The 21,760-nt window shown below is 34.8% G+C and overlaps 1 protein-coding gene across 2 annotated transcripts in view; it reads right to left on the bottom strand.

Annotated features, from left to right (window-relative positions):
* Positions 1 to 429: 429 nt before the first annotated feature.
* The window catches only part of LOC123524861 (post-GPI attachment to proteins factor 6-like), a 40,000-nt gene continuing 18,669 nt past the window's right edge, over positions 430 to 21,760 (bottom strand). The window contains exons 7-12 of one of the 2 annotated variants that reach the window (XM_053538444.1): positions 18,319 to 18,524; positions 17,755 to 17,900; positions 16,509 to 16,687; positions 15,172 to 15,435; positions 14,188 to 14,395; positions 430 to 5,978 (exon numbers count right to left, since the gene is read on the bottom strand). In XM_053538444.1, coding sequence (XP_053394419.1) covers positions 5,851 to 5,978; positions 14,188 to 14,395; positions 15,172 to 15,435; positions 16,509 to 16,687; positions 17,755 to 17,900; positions 18,319 to 18,524 — 1,131 coding nt within the window. In that variant the 3' untranslated portion in view covers positions 430 to 5,850. Of the gene's footprint in view, positions 5,979 to 13,166; positions 14,396 to 15,171; positions 15,436 to 16,508; positions 16,688 to 17,754; positions 17,901 to 18,318; positions 18,525 to 21,760 lie in introns of those variants that run through there. The other variant, XM_053538443.1, reaches the window with a different exon arrangement.

The raw sequence follows: 21,760 nt of genomic DNA, 5'->3' as shown, positions 1-21,760 counted from the left end.
CCGGGGCAGGGCCTCTTTTCACCCCGGGTAACAATGTGAACAATTTTGGTAGAGGACCTCAAGGCAATGCTACAAACAAAATATCAAAGGCCTAGGTCATGTGGTTTAAGACAAGAAGAAGTTTTAAGTTTTTTACTATATAAGTCTATGTAAAACTTGTGACCCCGAGGGCGGGGCCTCTTTTCATCCCAGGGGCACAATTTGAACAATCTTGATAGAGGACCATTAGATGATGTCACATGCCAAATATCAAGGCTCTATGCCTTTCCGTTTTGGACAAGAAGATTTTTTAAAATTTTCCTTTCAGTTGCCATGGCACGCAGAGTTCTGCATGGAATTAAATTCTTTGAACAATTTTGAAAGGGGACCACCCACGAATCATTTCTGTGAAGATTGGTGTAATTCTGCCCAGTGGTTTTCAAAAAGAAGATTTTTTTTAGAAAATGTTGACAGACGCACGACTGACGATGGACGACTGACGACGGACATTGAGCGGTCACAAAAGCTCACCATGAGCCTTTGGCTCATGTGAGCTAAAAAGGCAAGAATTGATTATTACTCATAGTAGAATCAAGTGAACGAGATCAACAATGTTTGTTCAAAATAACGAAACATTTACTGAACGGTCCAAGTGAAATTGCACTTCCATCAGGCAAGAACCCAGAAGTACTAGCACAGGACCCTCTTTCTACATAGCTCTTGGAATCGTGTATAAACAACTTCTCCCAATATTGATGAAAATTGTTAACATCTATCTACAAAGTGCCAAAATCATTTAAAACATCACGAATAAGACCATTGTTAAAAAAGCCAAGTTTTGACCAAAACACACTCAAGAATTACAGACCTGTTTCCAATCTGCCATACCTCTCAAAAATCCTTGAAAAAGAGGTAAACAGAAGAATTGAGGAACATTTGACAAACAATCAATTACATGAAATAAACCAGTCAGCATACAGAAAATTTCATTCAACTGAAACCGCATTGTTAAATGTTCAGAACGATATTCTCGAATCCTTAGACAAAGGTGACGTCACAGTACTTGTGATGTTGGACCTGTCGGCTGCATTCGACACCACTGACCATAACACCCTTCTTTATAGACTCGATTTTAACTTTGGATTTGCCGATAAACCTCTTCAATGGGTGGCATCATACCTAACATACCGCTACCAAACAGTATGCATTGACGGCAAACTCTCTGAACCAGTCCTAATGAAATCCAGTGTTCCTCAAGGATCTGTTCTAGACCCAAAATTCTACATGATGTACCCAAAGCCAGTCGGGTCCATCTGTAGAAACCACATTCTAAACCACCATTTTTATGCAGATGACTCCGAATTCTATCTATAACCAGCTGACAAAGCATCAAAGGCAGTCACAATCATGCAAGTTGAACAATGTCTATTAAAATAAAATCATCTCATGGATGAATTCAAACATGTTAAAACTGAATGCAGACAAAACGGAAGTAATTCTTTTTTCGAGTCAAAGACACTCCAAACATGTTGAAAATCTAGAACTGAAAGTTGGCGATTCATGCATAAGACCATCAAAAACTGGAACCTTGGTGCTACGCTTGATTCGAACATGCATAAGGACCATCATGTTAATTCTGTTATTCGAACATGCTATGGCCAAATATGACGAATTGGTCACATTCGACCATATTTGACAACTGGTGCCACCAAAACCCTTGTAAACTCACTTGTGACCTCATGATTAGATTACTGCAATGCTCTTTTGTATGACGTGCCAAAATCAACAACCAGCAAACTGCAAAATGTTCAAAACATAGCTGCATGTCTTATTACGAAAACAACCCGTTTTAAACATCTTCACTGGCTTCAATTACAAGATACAATCAAATACAAAATTCTCATTCAAACATTCAAGGCCTTGCATGGACAGTCGCCAGTGTATATGAGAGACTTACTGGAGGTTTACATGCCAACTAGAAATCTGAGATCAGCAAGTGCAGCAACAACCCTTGTGCCACAAAAAAATCGACTAGTTTCCTACAGTGATAGAAGTTTCAGAGTTGCCGCCGCAAGACTATGGAATTCTCTCCCTGACAATCTCAGGAAAGATTCATCACTAAATTCATTTAAAAGAGCTCTCAAAACACACCTTTTCAAAATTTTCTACAACACATAGATAAACTGTGACTGTTTCTACCCATAATAAATATGCTTTGTTATTTTTGTGATACAGAACTACCGCAAGTCATTCGTCGCAGACAAAGATCTCTTTACTGTACAATTCATCATGTAATTAACTAAATTGGCAATTCATCCTTTATGTCATCATGTCACATTTTAAGGGTAATGACATTCTATGTGTATGTTTTGCAAGACTTGAGTTTCACTTGAAGTGTGTGGTATTTTTTCTAATACAGTATATGATGGCACCATTAATCGGGGAGGTTTGAACCTCTATATGCAGCTAGTCTGGGTGTACCAGATGCTTTAAGCACTGGTATTGGCAATAGGGAAAAAAATGACTTTAAGGGGAGGGGTGCGGTCATGACTGTTTGTTAAAGTAAGGCTGTAATTATTATCAATGTCATTATTAATATTGTTATAATAACTATTATTATTATTATGTACAACGCCATTGAATATATCATTCATAAAAATAGGAGTTTAATCAAATTATTCAGTTTCAGTTTTATGATTGCATATGTCATGTTTTGTGATTTTCCTACATATCTGCGATATGTCACATGTCTATTTGTAAAGCGCCCTTGAACGTATATTTCATATGAAAAGGCGCTCAACAAATCTGGTATAATAATAATAATAATCATACAAATTATAAACATTAAATCTGTTGCCACACAGATATCAAAGTAATATTTCTTCTTGTTTTGAAAATCAAGTTTACCAAGGAACAGATGAATAACAACTAGACGCAATCAAGTTGTACAAAGTGTCCACAAGATCTAATCAAATTACATAATGAACTTGGATAACCTATAAAAAATTTAAAAAGGTTTGTTTTTTTTAATCACTGGTCATTTTAAAAGTTTAAAGAAGAAGTTGGGAAACAACTGTCACTTAAATGATATCTCAGCAAATGGCCAAAAATGAAGTATGGAAATGAAAGGAAACCTCAAGAAGTGTCAAAATTACATCCATAAAATGAGAAAGAAGTTTGTATGTAACCACACAGCTCCATTCACACTGCATTTACCAATGAAAAAGTCAGCTTAGAATGTGTACAATTCAGAAAATAGTAAAAATTAAAGAAGCTAGCACAATCACATTCATGTCAAAGACAGTAGAAGTTCTGGTCTATGAAATTTGGAATTTCAAAGATCACTCTCAACAAATACTTCTTGATCCAACTTTTCAGCAACAAGGTTTTTCCATATTTAACTTCTCCTTGAACAGAAAGCCAAACCACAGAGAAAATATACATCACTTTAAAGTAGGGTGGTAATAGAAACTGTTGAATATTTAAAGTATCTCCATCAATCTTTAATTAATGGTAAAACAATTTTAATTGAGACGTTTTCTACTGAATTTAAGCAAATATTTTTATCAATTTTGACTTTATCTGTGAAAAGATCATTTAAATCATTTCCAGATATCTTAGAATAAAAACAAAACTATCATGCAAATATTCTGTGAAATAATTTTACCAGATTTTTGCCATTAGTAAAGATATCTTAAAAACACAAAATACTAACACCCTGGGAGACCTTTAGATCAATGTATAGTTTACATATGTATCTTGTTAAATAACACTGCAATTTAAGAAAACCGTGTTACTGATTAGGCGGATAAAAACAGCAAGTTAGTGACTTCTTCAAGATAAAAAAACACTGGTTAGCTGCATATTCAGCAAAAGTTTACAGAAAATAAAAACAAGAGGGCCACGAAGGCCCTGTATCGCTCATCTGATATATTGACCTAAAGATCATCAAGATTAACATTCTGACCAAGTTTCATTAAGATATGGTCAAAAATGCGGTCTCTAAAGTTTTAACTAGCTTTTCCTTTGATTTGACCTGGTGGCCTAGTTTTTGACCCCACATGACCCAGATTCAAACTTGACCTAAAGATCATCAAGATTAACATTCTGACTAAGTTTCATGAAGATATAGTCATAAATGTGGCCTCCAGAGTGTTAACAAGCTTTTCCTTTGATTTGACCTAGTGACCTAGTTTTTGACCCCACCTGACCCAGATTTGAACTTGACCTATAGATCATCAAGATCAACATTCTGACCAAGTTTCATTTAGATATGGTCATAAATGTGGCCTCTACAGTGTTAACAAGCTTTTCCTTTGATTTTACCTGGTGACATAGTTTTTGATGCTGCATGACCAAGATTCAAACTGGAACTTGAGACTATCAAGATTAACATTCTGACCACGATTCATGAAGATACAGTCATAAATGTGGCCTCTACAGTTTTAACAAGCTTTTCCTTTGATTTTACTGGGTGACCTAGTTTTTGACCCCAGATGACCCAATATCTAATTAATCCAATATTTCATTGAGGGTAACATTCTGACCAAGTTTCATTAAGATTGGGCCAAAATTGTGACCTCTGGACTATTAACAAACTTTTCCTTCGACTTGACCTGGTGACCTAGTTTTTAACCCCAGATGACCCAATAGCGAACTCGTCCAAGATTTTATTGAGGGTAACATTCTGACCAAGTTTCATTAAATTTGGGCCAAAATTGTGACCTCTAGAGTGTTAACTGGTGACCTAGTTTTTGACCAGATAACCCAATATCGAACTCGTCCCAGATTTTATTGAGGGTAACATTCTGACCAAGTTTGATTAAGATTGGGCTAAAAATGTGACCTCTTGAGTGTTAACAAGCTTTTCCTTTGATTTGACATGGTGACCTAGTTTTTGACCCCAGATGACCCAATATCGAACTCGTCCAAGGTTTTATTGAGGGTAACATTCTGACCAAGTTTCATTAAGATTGGGCCAAAATTGTGACCTCTAGAGTGTTAACAGTCAAATTGTTGACGACGGACGACTGACGGACGGACGACAGACACAGGGGGGATCATAAAAGCTCACCTTTGAGCACTTTGTGCTCAGGTGAGTTAATAAAATAAGTAAAGGTATTATATGTTGTTCAAGTAAAATTATATCAAAATGAGTTTGGCACTATGCTAATACAACTGAAATATTTAGATAGTTATATGTCAAATACTTGCACCTCTTAATTTTTAATACACTAGAATTCTCATTTGCTAAACATTTACATACTCCTGTATATAAATGGCCATATATGGTTTTCATTCTTATTTTTCAGACTTGTTCCTGCTTGGAACAGTTTGTTTGCTAATTATTCTTAATGGTTCAAAATCATTTTAAGAGATTTTTCTTTCTTTTTAAACCTTTTTTGAAACATGTTGTTATGTTTTGATGCATCAGCTGGAAAAAACTGACACAACTGTATACTTGATTTCTCTTTCATTTTCATAACCCACAATTCCACAAGGAAACCTGCAAAAATTGCAAATAATTACTGTACTGAACAAGTAAGTACTATAGACTAGGAGACCAAAGCTACAAATAATACATTTATCCTATCTTCAAACCTTTCAGGACCTGTGAAATTTTCTTGCTTCTGAAGCTTGATCCACTTATATGTCCTGCCCATTGCTCATCCAGGTACCACTATTTGATCCTTCCAGTAATGTTTGTATCTAAGAAGACCTACATCTCCCACAACCACAGGGATCGCCTTTAAGATACTTGTTATGTCCTGGTCTTAAACTGTGATACACAGAAGTGTGGACTTTGGAACTTCTTAAGAATATAGATTCCACTTCTGAAGGTACCACTTTCAAATTAAGGTTATCATTACATCAAGTGTTTAAAGACAAATCTGATGGTATAACTACAGCAGCATCTAGAGTATTTACCCCATCTGTATGTACTATACCAGATGATTCTACTTCTGTTGATACTGTATTAAAATCTTCTCTTGATGTTTCTACAAGAAGAAGAGTACATAAAATAATCCACAAGATCAGTTGGAAAGTGTTTGTTTAATATGTGTATCATAAACAGTACATATTTCACAACAAATATCGTGGTCTCAACGCGAAACTAGTCTATGTGTATATAGAAATAGAAGCAGATAGACTAGTTTCGTGTTGAGGCCACGATATATATACTGAAGCAAAATCTATTTTCAAATAGGAAACCATGTTAAGTTTTTATACAAAGCTAATAAAATACATATATTCATCACATTTCATCTAAAATACTTGTTTCTAGGTAGGTAGGTAAAAAATGTTCTACAAATACTGAATACTGTCAACTGTTCCCACACATTCCCCCTTGTTCAATTTGTCTAAGGTGGATAAAATTCCCCTTTATTTTTGTCAGACATTCTAAATTAAATCTAAAAGTTAAGTTGAGAGGTACAATAGTGATTATCACTTCAAAATCATCTTTTTCAATTTATATTGATGCTTGTTAAATCTTATTGTTTTTTTTTTTAATTGAAGAAATAACACATAGCAGATACATGTTTTAATTAATTGATAAAAAACAAGATGTTTTATGTGGCACAGATTACTTTCACAAGGGGGTATTTCCTATGGTATATAATTCAGAGTGTATACTCAGTTGTCCTATTCATTAGTTCAATTCTAATATATTACTAGATTAAACATTGTAGTACTAGTCCCTACAGTAGGCTGACCATTAGTGTGTATTATATAAACACAATTTCTCTCTAAACAACATCAAAGGAGAATTCTGTCCACCTTTTAGAAATTAAGGAGAGAATTTTGTCCTACATTCTATAACAATAGTTGTCAGTTGACAGCACACTCAACTAATTGAAGAATTGATATAAGTATGGGATCAAAATATAACCAGAGATTTTCAGAGAAAAGAAGGAAAATAGAGAAGACAATGTACCTGTATTTGTGGAACTGGATAAATACTATATGGCAATGTGTAACTTATTATTATTATTTACAAATGTCTATGCCAAAAAAGCGCCATAACTGAACTAAATTCCTTGTCCTAGTTATGTAGTCTTCCGTACATGTGGAGACTATGATGGTAAAAAATGTGGTCAAAGTTTCAAAGCCATATGTCAAACGGTTTAGATAAAATATGGACTTGTGTATATACTGAACCAATATCCAAGTCCAAAAAAGGGCAATACTTCAGCCAAAGTACTTGACAGAGTTATGTACTCTTGCTTACAGATAGAGACTGTTATAATAAACAAGTGATGAAAGTTTCAAAGCAATATGTCAAACAGTTTACACAAATTATGGACTCGTACAAAAACTGAACCAATTTCCAGGTTCAAAAAGGGCCATAATTCAGCCAAATGTCTTTAACATATTTACATACCCTTGACTACAGATGGAGATCATGACAATGAACAAGTGTTCAAAGTTTCAAAGCCACATGTCAAATAGTTTTGACAAAATGTGAACTTGTATGGAAAACTGAACCAATTTCCAAGTCCAAAAGCCATAATTTAGCCAAAATACTTGACAGAATTATGTACTCTTTCCTACAGATACAGACTGTTATAATAAACAAGTGTTCAAAGTTTCAAAGTCACATGTCAAATAGTTTTGACAAAAGGTATTTGTATGAAAAAATGAACCAATTTCCAAGTCCAAAAAGGGCCATAATAAAGCCAAAATACCTGACAGCATTATGTACTCTTGCCTAAAGATACCAACTGTTATAATAAACGAGTGTTCTAAGTTTCAAAGCCACATGTCAAATAGTTTTGACAAAACATGGACTTATACGAAAACTGAACTGAATTTCCAAGTCCAAAAAAGGCCATAATTCAGCCAAAATACTTAACAGAGTTATGTACTCTTGCCTACAGGTAGAGACTGTTATAATAAACAAGTGATAAATGTTTAAAAGCCATACGTCAAACATTTACACAAAAGAAAAACTTAACCAAGACTTTAAGTTAAAGGGGGCCAAAATTCAGACAAAATTCTTCAAGTTATGTCCTTTTTCCTTAAAGTGGACAAGGTGATGGTGCACAAGTGTTGAAAGTTTCAAAATTATAATATGTCAAAAGATTTTGTCAAAATGTGGACTGATACGAAAATTTTAACCAAGGTGAGACACTGATGCCGACGCCATGGTAAGTAGGATAGCTCTACTTATTCTTCGAATAGTCAAGCTAAAAAACAATGTATTATAAAAGACTACGAAAATGTATAAATATTCTTACAAGTAACAAATCTGAATAATCAAGACAATAAAATAAATGTAATAAAACAAATGAATTCAATAATAATATATCTAAATGTTATCATCATTTGGCATATGCAATGTTAACAGTTAATGGCAATAACATCTTTATACCATAACATAAATTATTAAAGCATCATGTCACCAAAACTCATATAAGTACATGTATTAGCAACTACTGAAGCCCAAACAAACATGCTTAAACTGCCTAGCTTTTACAAATCCTCACTTGCACAATGACTTCAGCCCAAAAACTAGTATAGTCATATGAAATCAACTGTATATATTGATTTGTGTAAAAATTGCATCGATACAACATATTAAACAAAAATTTATAAGGAGTAAGGGAGTAAGGTCTTGGGAAAATCAAACTTTTGTTGCTTTCAGTAAATGCACTTAGAGGTCAAGAATGAAACATTTTATATCTAAAATCAAAGTCATTTAACAGTTCTGTATATTTTAAGAACAGGTCAATGGAATCATACTTGTTCTTGAATACATCGGCATTGTGATGTAGTAACAGACTTTGGGACCTTGCATTTTACAACTTTAAACAGTGTCAGCCTTCTCTTTCATTTACCACAACATGTGGATATGTTATACTATGTCACAAGGAACTAATTGTTTTTGTTGGGAGGGAGTGGGGTTGTGGGATGTAGATTCTTGCACTCTGTAAATCGTCTCATCACTCCAAGTTTGAAGTAAACACGTTGGAGAGATTTTAAGTAGTGAACTTGACCTTTGACCTATCAATCAAGGTCATAAGCTCTGCACATCTTCCTATTACCACCTACCTGCCAAGTTTGAAGCCAATACCTTAAATGGTTATTAAGTTTTACTCTGGACATGAAATATGGACAGATTTCATCTTGCTGTGACCTTGACCTTTGACCTACCGACCTGGTTCATGAACTCTGCACATCACCTCATTGCCACCTACCTTTACCATAATAATATGAGAAGACTGAATTCAACACCATAAAAAGTTATGCTCTTGAAATGAAATATATGGGCCAAATTCGACCTTTGAGTTCCATTTGAAACCTCGACCTTGGACCTACCTACCCAGTTAATGAGCTCTGCAAATTGTCACACTGCAAAATACCTATACACCAAGTTTAATGTAAATGTCAAATCACAATATGCTTCTGTTTTTCCAAATCAGGCTAACAATTAAAATATGTATACGCTTATGATAAAATGATAACCAAATGGTTAGAAATTTCCTTATAGGCAGGCAAGGAATTTATTTTCTTAATATCAAGACCAAAACTTCAGTGCCAGGAGACCAGGATTTCCTCCTGCTATTGTGGTTAGAAGCCACAGCGTGGCTCCTTTTCCTTGAGCAAATAAAGTTCTAAATGGGAGGACACCTAGACCCCTCTACTTTGCAACTTCCACCTTCGAGAGAGAGAGAGAAGAGAGAGAGAGAGAGAGAGAGAGAGTGAGAGAGAGAGAAAGAGCATCCTTTTATCTGAGGCTGGCTACTGAAAGAGACTTCTTTTCTAATAAAAAGGTGAAATATCCTCCCCTCCACCCACCCCTCCGAGTTTAAGTCATAATGATTTTAGTCCATTGTAGAAATGGTTTAATTTGAGAAATGTAAGAATAACTTCATTATCAACCCTTATGTGATATTTGTTTTCTATGTACAATGTACTTTTAATTTTGCCTGAAAGAAATCAATTAATCACACCTGTAATTCTGAAACACTTCATTACCGGTAAATATAATTCTAATATGCTTGTCTCTGTTAAAACACGCTTACGCTAGAATGATGTCACGTTAACGTGAGGTGACAATGTTTTTGTTGCGGCCAAGAAAGAGCGCTATCATATTTTATCTACTGTTTTAGATTTAGGGCAAATTAGAATCGAAATAGTTTATAGCAAACGAGAGTTTAACTCCCTGAGGCCGATATCATAATATACATGCTGCGGCGAGATAAGAATTACTATCTAACGTCGTAGAACATTATCTGATCTTCGCATGCAGTCAATTGAAATCATGCATGGAAAAATTATTAACATGGGTGTACATCAAACTATACTTATAAAACCTTCCAAGTTTGAACACATATTTCCGATTTTATTACTTTTTTCACATGTAAACATATTAAATTCCAATAAATAGAAATACATTATTAACACAGAGTATTAACATCAGCATTACTCAAAATTAACACCCATTTTTTAGTGAATATCGATGGTTTATTTTGATGACTGTATAATTAATTTCTGAACATGTACACTAACGTTGTGTGACACGCACTGAGACAGTTAAGTTGTAATATTTACAACCGTCTCTGAAGAATTATTATTTACAAAAGCGTTTATTTACAAACATTTTATGTATGAAATTTTGCTAATTTATTTTATCCATTTGAATTAATACATGTAAGTGTACGAATATTTCAGCCATCTAAACTTTACTTTTCCGACATCAATTTCTTTGATAATGAAATTTCATCATCGGAATCGTCATCCGAGTGAACTGATACGTCAAATCACATGATAAGAATACTTTTCTTCAATGTAAGAAAAATCTCTGGCAGCCGACATTATTTTAATCTTTTGAATACAGTATGAACGAAACACAGCGAGTTCGTCTTTTTATTTCCTTTACGCTATTTACAAAAATTTAATTTCACAAGGAAACTAATTATTAACATAATTAATAATCATAACATCTAAGATAATAGCCGTATGCAAATAATTTTGCTTTTATCAGGATAATCAAATTTAACAAGTACGTGACACAATCAGCATGATCCGTGCCGCGATATACTCGTCAATCCCGTCGGGGGTCCTGGTACGCGTATAGTCGGATATCGACGCTACAGGGTAGAAATATAGCGCCTTTTGTCGTATTTTCGCCTCAAGAGTTAACACTTTATATGCACTCGGCTGGTAATACCGTACAAATAATATCACTCGGGCTGTGCCCTCGTGCAATTATACGCCCGATTTATAACCGCCCATCGTGCATAAATAGTGTTAAAGCACTCTTTTGTTATTATTATTATAATTATACCAGATTTATATAGCGCCCTTTTCATGATAAACACGTTCAAAGGCGCTTTACAGCAACTGCAGCCACACAGGGTGCGAAATCATCCTCTACTAGTACAGACACAGAGCGATCTGACCAGAGGGACAGAGTGAGATAAAGCCCCCAGAAAAGGCAGAGAGAACTTTTCAGATACAGACTTGTCCGGCTAAGACAGTCTGGTTCTTTAACGTGCCCGGTGTATAGCACAGATACACGCGAAGCTGTCTTTCCTGAGAAGAACCAGTACAGGCCTCTAGTTAGGTGGGAGAAACTCAAGAGCATCTCAGAAATTTCCAGTGCCTGGACCGGGATTCAAACCCCGGACCTCTAGATTGACAGTCAAGCGTGTTACCACTAGACCACCGGCCCACCTATAGATTATTTCTTAAATAAAAAAATATTCTATTAAATAAAAAAATATTCTATTCCTTCTGACAAGCAAAGAAAAGAACAACCATACCTCACCCATTTGTCTGCAGCACTTGATGCATAATCTATTCAATCATTTATGTTTTAAGGTAGTTCTGCATGACTGATAAACCTGAAGTAATGGCTTAACAGCATTTATCAAGGTAACATAGAATAAAACCTGGACTCAGTGTACAGAAATAGAAAATGTCTCTTCAGTTAAAGGCAACCCATAGGTAAGTTTATTAAAGCAGCAACATTTCTTTCTTTTTTAAGATCAATCACGATATTCAAACGTTTTAACATGTTGAATAATCTAAAAATCAGCATGTAATTTGTGGATCTCTTAAATCATGGACAATTATCTCGGAAATAAGCACACAGACCTATATATTTCATTTGCCACCATTATAGACCATAATTATGTTTATTTACAACTGTGAGAAACTTTATAACCTCTCACTTCAGTAATTAAAAACAAAGTTACCTTCCAACTGATCCACATAATTACCCCCTGCTGGAGTAAAGTACTACAATCATGACAATAGTATTAACAAGAGCACCGCCTTGCGGGTGCTGACGCTCATCTGATTTTTTTTGTGTAATAGAAATATTGTGTACCCATGATTTATCTAAGTCTAAAAAGGGCTACATTCTTGCAAAAGCAGGATAGAGTTATGATTCTTGATGTTCAGTGTCCACTTATGATGGTGAAAAACTGTTGCAAGTTTTAAAGCAATAGCTTTGATAGTTTATGAGAAAGTTGACTTAAACATATACTCAACCAAGAAAATGATTTTCTAAGTCCAAAAGGGGCAAATATTATTGCAAAAAGCAGGATGGAGTTATGTTATGTTGCTTGCGTACAGGGTCAGCTTAGATGGTCAACAATGTTGCAAGTTCAAAGCAATAGCTTGATAGTTTAAGAAAAAGTTGACCTAAACATAAAACTTAACCAAGAAATCTGATATTTTCTAAGTCCAAAGGGGCCATAAATCTTGCAAAAAGCAGGATGGAGTTATGTTTCTTGCTGTACAGGGTCAACTTATGATGGTGAACAAGTGTTGCAAGTTTTAAAGGATAGCATTGATAGTTTAGGATAAAAGCTGACCTAAAATAAAACTTAACCAAGAAATGATTTTCTAAGTCCAAAGGGGCAAAATCTTGCAAAAAGCAGATGGGAGTATGTTTCTTGATGTACAGGTCTGCTTATGATGGTGAACAAGTATTCCAAGTTTCAAGCAATAGCTTTGATAGTTTAGGAGAAAGTTGACCTAACATATAAACTTAACCAAGAAATTGATATTTTCTAAGTACAAAAGGGCCATAAATCTTGCAAAGCAAGATGGAGTTATGTTTCTGCTATACAGGGTCAGCTTATGATGGTGAACAGTATTCCAAGTTTCAAAGCAATAGCTTTGATAGTTTAGGAGAAAAGCTGACTAAACATAAACTTAACCAGGCAACGCCGACGCCGACAACCGCTCAAGTGATGACAATAACTCATCATTTTTTTTCAAAAAATCAGATGAGCTAAAAATGAATCAAAACTCAATCTTTATATCCTAAGGAACAAAATGTCTAGGGTGATTTTGTCAAAATGTTGAGTTTTTTGTTTAGTTTGTTATTTGATTTTTTAACAAGAAATTTTATCATAACATCATAGGACAAGGAGAAAGTATGATATTCACTAAGAGAACAAGTCCCAACCAGAGATATGGCATGTATGAAAATCATTCGCCAACCTATCAACCTGTAAAATTTTGGGCAACAACACAGTGAACAATTTGTTAAGGATGACCACATGCAATAAAAAAAAATTTATGACAGCTGAACCATTTTTTAAAACAGGAGTTTTCTCATAATTTCTATGACTTTGGCTAAAATTTGCATATACAGTCAAAACTGTGGCAACGACCACCTCAGTGCAATTTTATTTGATACGAGTGACAACCTGCATATACCATTATTCATTTCCCAAAGGCGAGTATCCACAGCTAGGTTTGACTATTAATATTTAATATAAAATATATGAAACAATGTATATAAACATATACTAAAAGCAAAATATAAGCACCACTGAAGATTTTGCTTGATTTTTCATTTTCTACTTGGAAGATTACTGTAAACAGATAGCTGTGTAAAATCATGTCATTTTATAAAAACTTAATAATCTGATAGGATTTCTTTACAAAAGCTGCTCTCTAATAGAACGTTAACTCAAGCAATACCTTTTTCTATCCACAAACAAAAATTGTTAGTAATAAAATACAAAATGTGCAAACATAACAACTACACAAATGTGAGAATCACTTTTTGTTAAACAGGTGGAATATAAGCTGGATTGTCTCCCATGTTTAATTCCACAGAATCTTCATTAGTTACATGACCATTTGGCATGTCAGAATATGAACTGAGCACTATCGGCGAGTTAGTAGCACTACCATTGTTAGTGGGGTTATCTGTACTAGTGTTACTGATATTTATACCTTTAGTTTGTCGTTCCGGAAGCAGGAACACAACGGATAATGACATGCAAATATGCCAGCAACTGTGAGTATACTTGTAGTTTTCTTCGGTCTCTAGGAATGCAAATATAATCATTCCTGTTGAAGCTAAAACCACTCCAGGTATTAGATGCACAAGGATGTATTTCTTTCTTGGATACAACTTCCTATGTCTTTTACATTGCAGAATCTGTAAACAAATCAAATGACCTGAGGCATGAGATAGTGACCGTTTTACAATTAATGAGTGTAGGGTTTTAAGTGACACAGACACAGTTCAGGTCATATGTCTTTCCTGTTACTATTTTTCGAATTGTTGAGCTCAAAAAGATTGGAGCTGTGCTTAAACTCAATGAAAGGTGAGTAATTCAGTCAATCGCCATAACTACTTATCGCCATAACTACTTGAGAGTAAATGAGAATGTAAAACTGAATAATTTCAGTTGAACATGGAAGTATCTACAGAAAGCTCTTACAAGTGCCTAAGGAAAACATGTGCAAATCTACTAGTTAAGAGTATTGACTATAACTTAAATCGCTGAAACTGAAAATAATAAATATATTTGGGCTATTCTATGAAAAAACCTGTATTAGTGACATGATATAATTTCCGCATAATAAATACTTTAAAATACTGGAAAATCATTGAGTATTTTTATGTTCATGTAGAAACTAGAAATTAGTTTAATAAAATCATTTAAAACTGATTCTAGATATTCAAATGTTTGATGTTTAGTTAGTGATATGCTTAATTTGTCGGAAATTCATGCCATGCAAGACCATGTCATTCTGCTTTCATGACATTCTTAATGTCATGTACTTAATCTAAAGCATTGTTAGTCTTCAAATGGTGAAAGAATGTTCTCCGTGAATACTGTGTTATCTCAATTTTTATTTTTTGGTCATTAATACAGGGTTTGCTACTGAACGGCCCAAATATACGATAATTAACATTTTGCAACATACCCAAGATCCAAACATAACTACAGCTGCTATGCCAGCTGGTAAAGCAAATGCCAAAATTCCATGCCTTTTATACTCAACACCCAAGGCAACTCCTAAAACTCCTATTACAAGAGCGAAGGATCGAACCTTGGTTGGTACTACAGCCATGGTTAGCATAGTCACCCAAAATGAATAAATTGAACCCAAGTAATCAGCAAAGCTGAGAAAATCATATTCCAGAAGGCAGTAATAGACTAGATCACTCGCATCACAGGCATGGTAGATCTACAAAAGACAAATAATACATTTCTCAAACTGACTTCCATCTTTTCTAAGTAATGATTTCAAATAAAACTGGGTCTAAAAAACATATTAACAAAAGGTCAGTACTTACTCATTTATATATATATCACAGTCACTTTTTACCTATTTTATAACAAGTGTTCTTGTTATATTAAAAAGAAATATGTAAAAAAACTAAATACTAGTAAAGGATTCATGTTTAAACAAGAGCTGTCACTAATGGTGACAAATGCCCCCACAGAGCCTTGAACTTTGACCTGGTGACCTTGACCTTTGACCTGGTGACCCCAAAGTCAATAGGGCTCGTGTACTCAATAAGTACTATCAGCATGTGAAGTTTGAAGGTCCTGGGTGCAGTGGTCTGCGAGTAAAGTGCCTTCATGCAAAAAGTTAACATTGGCCCCTGTGACCTTGACCTTTGACCTGGTGACCCCAAAGTCAGTAAGGGTCGTGTACTCAAAAGTACTATCAGCATATGAAGTTTGAAGGTCTTGGGTGCAGTGGTTCGCGAGTAAAGTGCCTTCACACAAAAAGTTAACATTGGCCCCTGTGACCTTGACCTTTGACCTGGTGACCCCAAAGTCAGTAGGGGTCATATACTCAATAAGTACTATCAGCACGTGAAGTTTGAAGGTCCTAGGTGCAGTGGTTTGCGAGTAAAGTGCCTTCATGCAAAAAGTTAACGTTGTGATGAAAGAACTAACGAACGGATGGATAGTTGAAAACTAAAATGCCTCCCGGTGACCTTTGACCTTGTGAACCCTAAGTCAGTAGGGATCATGTACTCAATAAGTACTATCAGCATGTGAAGTTTGAAGGTCCTGGGTGCAGTGGTTCGCGAGTAAAGTGTCTTTATGCAAAAAGTTAACGTCGTGACGAACTAACGAACGGATGGACAGTTGAAAACTAATATGCCTCCCTTCGGGGGGCATAAAAAACTTATCAAAATAAACCCAGATTTAAGAACATGCAGCCTATAATAGCCCATAAAGGAAAATGGAGGTGTATCAATGAGAACAAATGAAATTACAGCATTATGTTATACAATGACTTACTGCAGACCAAAACATAGTAAAAGTGTAAACTGCAGCTTCGGTGAAATAGCGTCTGTACCCAGCAACAATAATGGACGGAATAAAGAAGAGATTGCTCAAAGTAAGCAACAATAAACCAGTTAACTCCTCTTGCTTAGATCTTCCATGTGTACCATCCGTACAGCCATATCCTCTCCAACCTGAAATACAGCAAAATTATAGGAAACTGATTTACACATTTTTTCTCTTGTCTGATGTAATACTTAAGGCAGTGGACTTGCAGTGGCAAACAACAATTTCCATTTGATAACATATTTTCTTTGTATGCATTTTAGGCATCCCCCAGATTGTAAAGTAAGCCATGTTCTTGCGAAATTTACTAGAATGACCTCAAAATACCAAAGTTGTATATGGGTATATGTAATTGCATATTAACAGTTAACTGTCATTGTGATTCTTCTATTACCTTTAATGGAAATTATTTGTTAAATTCAGGCTATAACCATAACCTGCCCAGCTAAACAACATGCTCATAACCTCTAACATTTTCAAAAGAAGTCCCCAGTGATGTTTAATAAACTTAAATGGAAAATTGTTCACTTTAAAGTTAAAAGAGGACATACCTCTGCAAAAAATTTAACATATTATATGAGCCATGCCATGAGAAAACCAACATAGTGGGAATGCGACCAGCATGGATCCAGACCAGCCTGCGCATCCGCGCAGTCTGGTCAGGCTCCATGCTGTTCGCTTTTAAAGCCTATTGGAATTGGAGAAACTGTTAGCGAACAGCATGGATCCTGACCAGACTGCGCGGATGCGCAGGCTGGTCTGGATCCATGCTGGTCGCAATGCCACTATGTTGATTTTTCCATGGCATGGCTCAATATTATATTATTACATCATGCATAATAAAGACAGGTCAATACCTTTCCTACTGATATTAACTGAAAATACTGATAACACCAAAGCAAACTAAAACTGCTGTATTCATTATCATTTTCAGAAGGTTTAACCCCAAAAGATCTGAAAATATTTTCTTAAGATGGTAAAAAAAAAACATACCAAGAAGACAGTTTCAGATGTTCTTTTTTTATTGTAAATACTGCACTAAAATTTGAGAGAACACTTAAAACAATTTCAATCTTCCAAATTTTTACGACATCACTTGGCTATAGAATCTATTTGAGTTCCTTTGTATGCACACATATAAATACCCTTAACTGATGTAGCAGTCATTCAAACACAAACATTTAGTTTAACCCACCTGCAAAACATTTGCATGAGCTGAATACATATACTCCACTTATATAATCCTGACATACACCATAGTCCCCACACTGACTGTCTAAACAACCAGATATTGACAGGTCAATGTTTACTTCAGGAGCACCTAGACACCTTACAGGAACCCTGTAAATATAATCACACCATCCGTCACTGGCGGGAACAAATTCTGAGATAAAAATGACACTGTGGATATATAAACCAATGCAACTTAGCTATTGAAAAACATGAAGTTATGGGCTAAAGTTATCAAAATGCCCAACAATGAGTTCTTCAAAACCTGCAAAATAAAAACTAATGCCTGAAATTCTGGCAGCAATCAGTCTTCAATTTTTTTTGAAAACAGGTATACTGCTGAATCTTAAGGCCTAATTTCAAAATACAAAGAATTAATTGATGATTAATAAAGGCACCATTAACGATAAAAGTATTCAATTATAAGTGTCACTTTAACAAACTTTCAAGATCAACTTTAAAATATTACAATCTGTTTATGCAGAGTATTACTTTACAACATACATTATATCATAAACAAACCAATTACTTTGTGTCTTTGCTGTAACAGCGACTGTTGAGAGCAAGATACCATATCCCCGCCTCGGGATAGGGCATATAGACTGTATCCTGGAAATGGTCTGAAGTTGTGTTGATAATCAGCTGAATGCCATTCTCACATGAAACCACTGTTTTTCCACCTGGTATTGAATTCTTCATCAGACAAATGTAGACTACTATGTTATGACTGGAAGTCTGTATGTAAATAAACATTAACAAGTATCAGTAACTATTCTCTTTTTGTTCTTGACCCTGTAGAAGTCTCTGTAGAAGCTGAAGCTTTGGTCTTTAACAAGAGCTGTCAGTGGACAGCGCGCTCGACTATTCTCAGTGCTTGATAGTATAATATAAGCAATGAGTAAAACTTTTAACATTACAATAAGCATGTTCTAAGTCGAAAAGGGTCCATAATTCAGCCAAAATGTTTGATAGAGTTGCCTCCTCCTTTTTACAGACTTGGGTCATGATGGTAAACAAGTATGTAAAATATGAAAGCAATATCTCAATGGAATATTTTGAAAATATTTGGGGTGGTACGCAAACTTTAACATTTATTCTAAGTCGAAAAGGGGCCATAATTCAGTCAAAATGCTTGATAGAGTTGCCTCCTCCTTTTTACAGACTGGGGTCATGATGGTAAACAAGTATGCAAATTATGAAAGCAATATCTCAATGGACTTTGAAAATATTTGGGGTGGTACGCAAACTTTAACATTTATTCTAAGTCGAAAAGGGGCCATAATTCAGTCAAAATGCTTGATAGAGTTGCCTCCTCCTTTTTACAGACTGGGGTCATATTGGTAAACAAGTATGCAAAATATGAAAGCAATATCTCAATGGACTTTGAAAATATTTGGGGTGGTACGCAAACTTTAACGCTTATTCTAAGTCGAAAAGGGGCTATAATTCAGTCAAAATGCTTGATAGAGTTGCCTCCTCCTTTTTACAGACTGGGGTCATGATGGTAAACAAGTGTGCAAAATATGAAAGCAATATCTCAATGGACTTTGAAAATATTTGGGGTGGTACGCAAACTTTAACATTTGTGTGACGCTCACGCTCGGGGCGAGTAGGATAGCTCCCCTGTTCTTCGAATAGTCGAGCTAATAAAAATAGTCAAACAGAACCTGTTTTGGTTGTGTGGTTACACAACACTCTGGCGTTTTTATACTGACTTAGTAAAAATTAATCTTCACCAAGGCGAACAAAATTAATGGCCTTTAAGATAATTTGGAAATCTCATCTTTAACTTTGACTTTATAATCTTTTAAATCTTGAGACTGAAACGTGAATCAAATTTGATTTCAAAGAGCTAGATCTTATATTCACTTCCATTTAATAACTGCTGAAAATTTACTCCTTTGCATTTACTAAATACCTGAAAGGACAATTTTGTAGACAGACCTGACATGGAAGTATAAGACTAGGTTTCTGACAGGGTAGGTAGAGTGTCTAATTTCAAATTAAGGTTAAGCCGTAAAAAACTGTATATCATAAAAACACACAAATATTTGGTAAATAAACATTACGTTTACCCACAATCTACCTGTCCAGTACATACATGTATTTCATTGTACTTTCCCGTACAACTGGATACTAAAACTATTCTGAAAAGTTGTTTTCCTGTAACAATGGTTGCCGTTTGTAAAGAAATAAACAGTCGGGGGTGTAACTGTTTCAAGTTATCGCATTTTGTAACCCATTTGAGTTATTGCTTATACTTTCATAACTTGTTTCAGTTATCATAAAATATTACAAAGCCCTCCTGTGCCAATTCTTCATTTTGAATGAGAATAATGCAATTATTTCCTGAATCCTTGAACTTTTATCTTGCCTGCTATGCAGTAAAATTTTTTACGCAAAGCTGATAAAGTTTTACGCAAGAGTTTTAAAGCTATAAAACTCTTAACATCCCATTATGCTTATCAGGTCATGATCAGACTAAAAGAGAATTTGATTGACCACAGTTTGCTACTAATTTCACTTTAAAGGTCACTTTGTGAGAACAGCAAAAAGACTTTTTTGGAATAACTTACCTCAGTTAACTATATTTTATAACTAATACAAGTTATAAAATGTTTGAAAAAGTAACTGAAATAGGTTACGTAACTTAAAACTGTTACACCCCTGACTGATAAAAGTAAACAATTGCTGAAAACTAAGTTAAACCTCGTTATATGAAATTTCATCACTGGGGCATATTTGTAAATGCATTAAAGCGAGTAACTGCAACAGTGCTTTGAAAACACTGAGCTTTTAAAGGCACTGAACAATCTGAAAGTGAGGCCCTTTCAAGCAGTTTTTTTTCTCCAGAATTCAATGCATATATCAGTAAATTGACAATGCCTTTGTATAGTGATATACATGTTTTATAAGCTGTTCAATTTTCATTTAAAACAACTCTTCGTTTTTATGATTTGTGTTAACAACAGCCTAATTCTAAACAAGAGGGCCATGATGGCCCTATATCACTCACCTGTTATCATTGCACTTGAGGACAAGAAGGTCCTCAGTAAAATATCAAAGTCCAAAAGACAGGAAAAACAAAGGGAAGAAATTTAACCAAAAAGAAAAAAAAATACTTACAAGGTATAGATATGTCAAAATACACCTAAAAATTGGAGGTACCATTCATGTTGTACCACAGAAAAGTGGTCTTGGTTTTTCCCTACGGCCAATAATAAAAAAGTTACTAAAAATAAGCTATTTATAGTAACGTAAAAGGGAAGTAATTAAAAAAATAAATATTGCAAGTGAACAAAAGAAGGATCTGCCAAATAAATCTGTTGACATAAATGAAATTTCAGATCAGTATCTTCATTAGTTATGGAGATATACCCATTTTAATTTGAAATAAAGGGAGGTAATTTGACATAAAACCAGTCCATAGTTATCTACCCTGATTGTCTCTGTCCAACTAATAACAATAATGAAATTTCAAATAAGTCCTATACTTACTGATATAAATCCATTTTGATTACAATCAGGGGAGGTAATCAGATATAAAATAACTCTGGAACCTATGATTGGATCTGATTTGTCATAGAATCCAAGATTTATTGTTGTTGAAGATATTTTGGAAGTTTGTATCAAATAAAACCATAAATGAAGTCTCTATATGGCTGCAAAAGCCAAAATAGCCAATTTTGGACCTTTAAGGGGCCATAACTCTGGAACCCATGATGGAATCTGGCCAGTTGAAGAAAGGAAGCAAGATCTCATGGTGATACAAGTTGTATGCAAGTTTGGTTAAAATCAAATCATAAATGAAGCTGCTATTGTGCAGACAAGGTCAAAATAGCCAATTTTGGCCCTTTCAGGTGCCATAACTCTGGAACCCATTGTGGGATCTGGCCGGATCAAGAAAGGAACCAAGATCTTATGGTGACACAAGTTTTGTGCAAGTTTGATTAAATTCAAATCATAAAAGA

The sequence above is a fragment of the Mercenaria mercenaria genome, chromosome 3 (assembly GCF_021730395.1).
Source record: "Mercenaria mercenaria strain notata chromosome 3, MADL_Memer_1, whole genome shotgun sequence".
Classification (NCBI taxonomy): Eukaryota; Metazoa; Mollusca; class Bivalvia; order Venerida; family Veneridae; genus Mercenaria; species Mercenaria mercenaria.
Note: the sequence above shows the minus strand (reverse complement) of the source record. Positions and strands in the feature narration are given on the sequence as shown.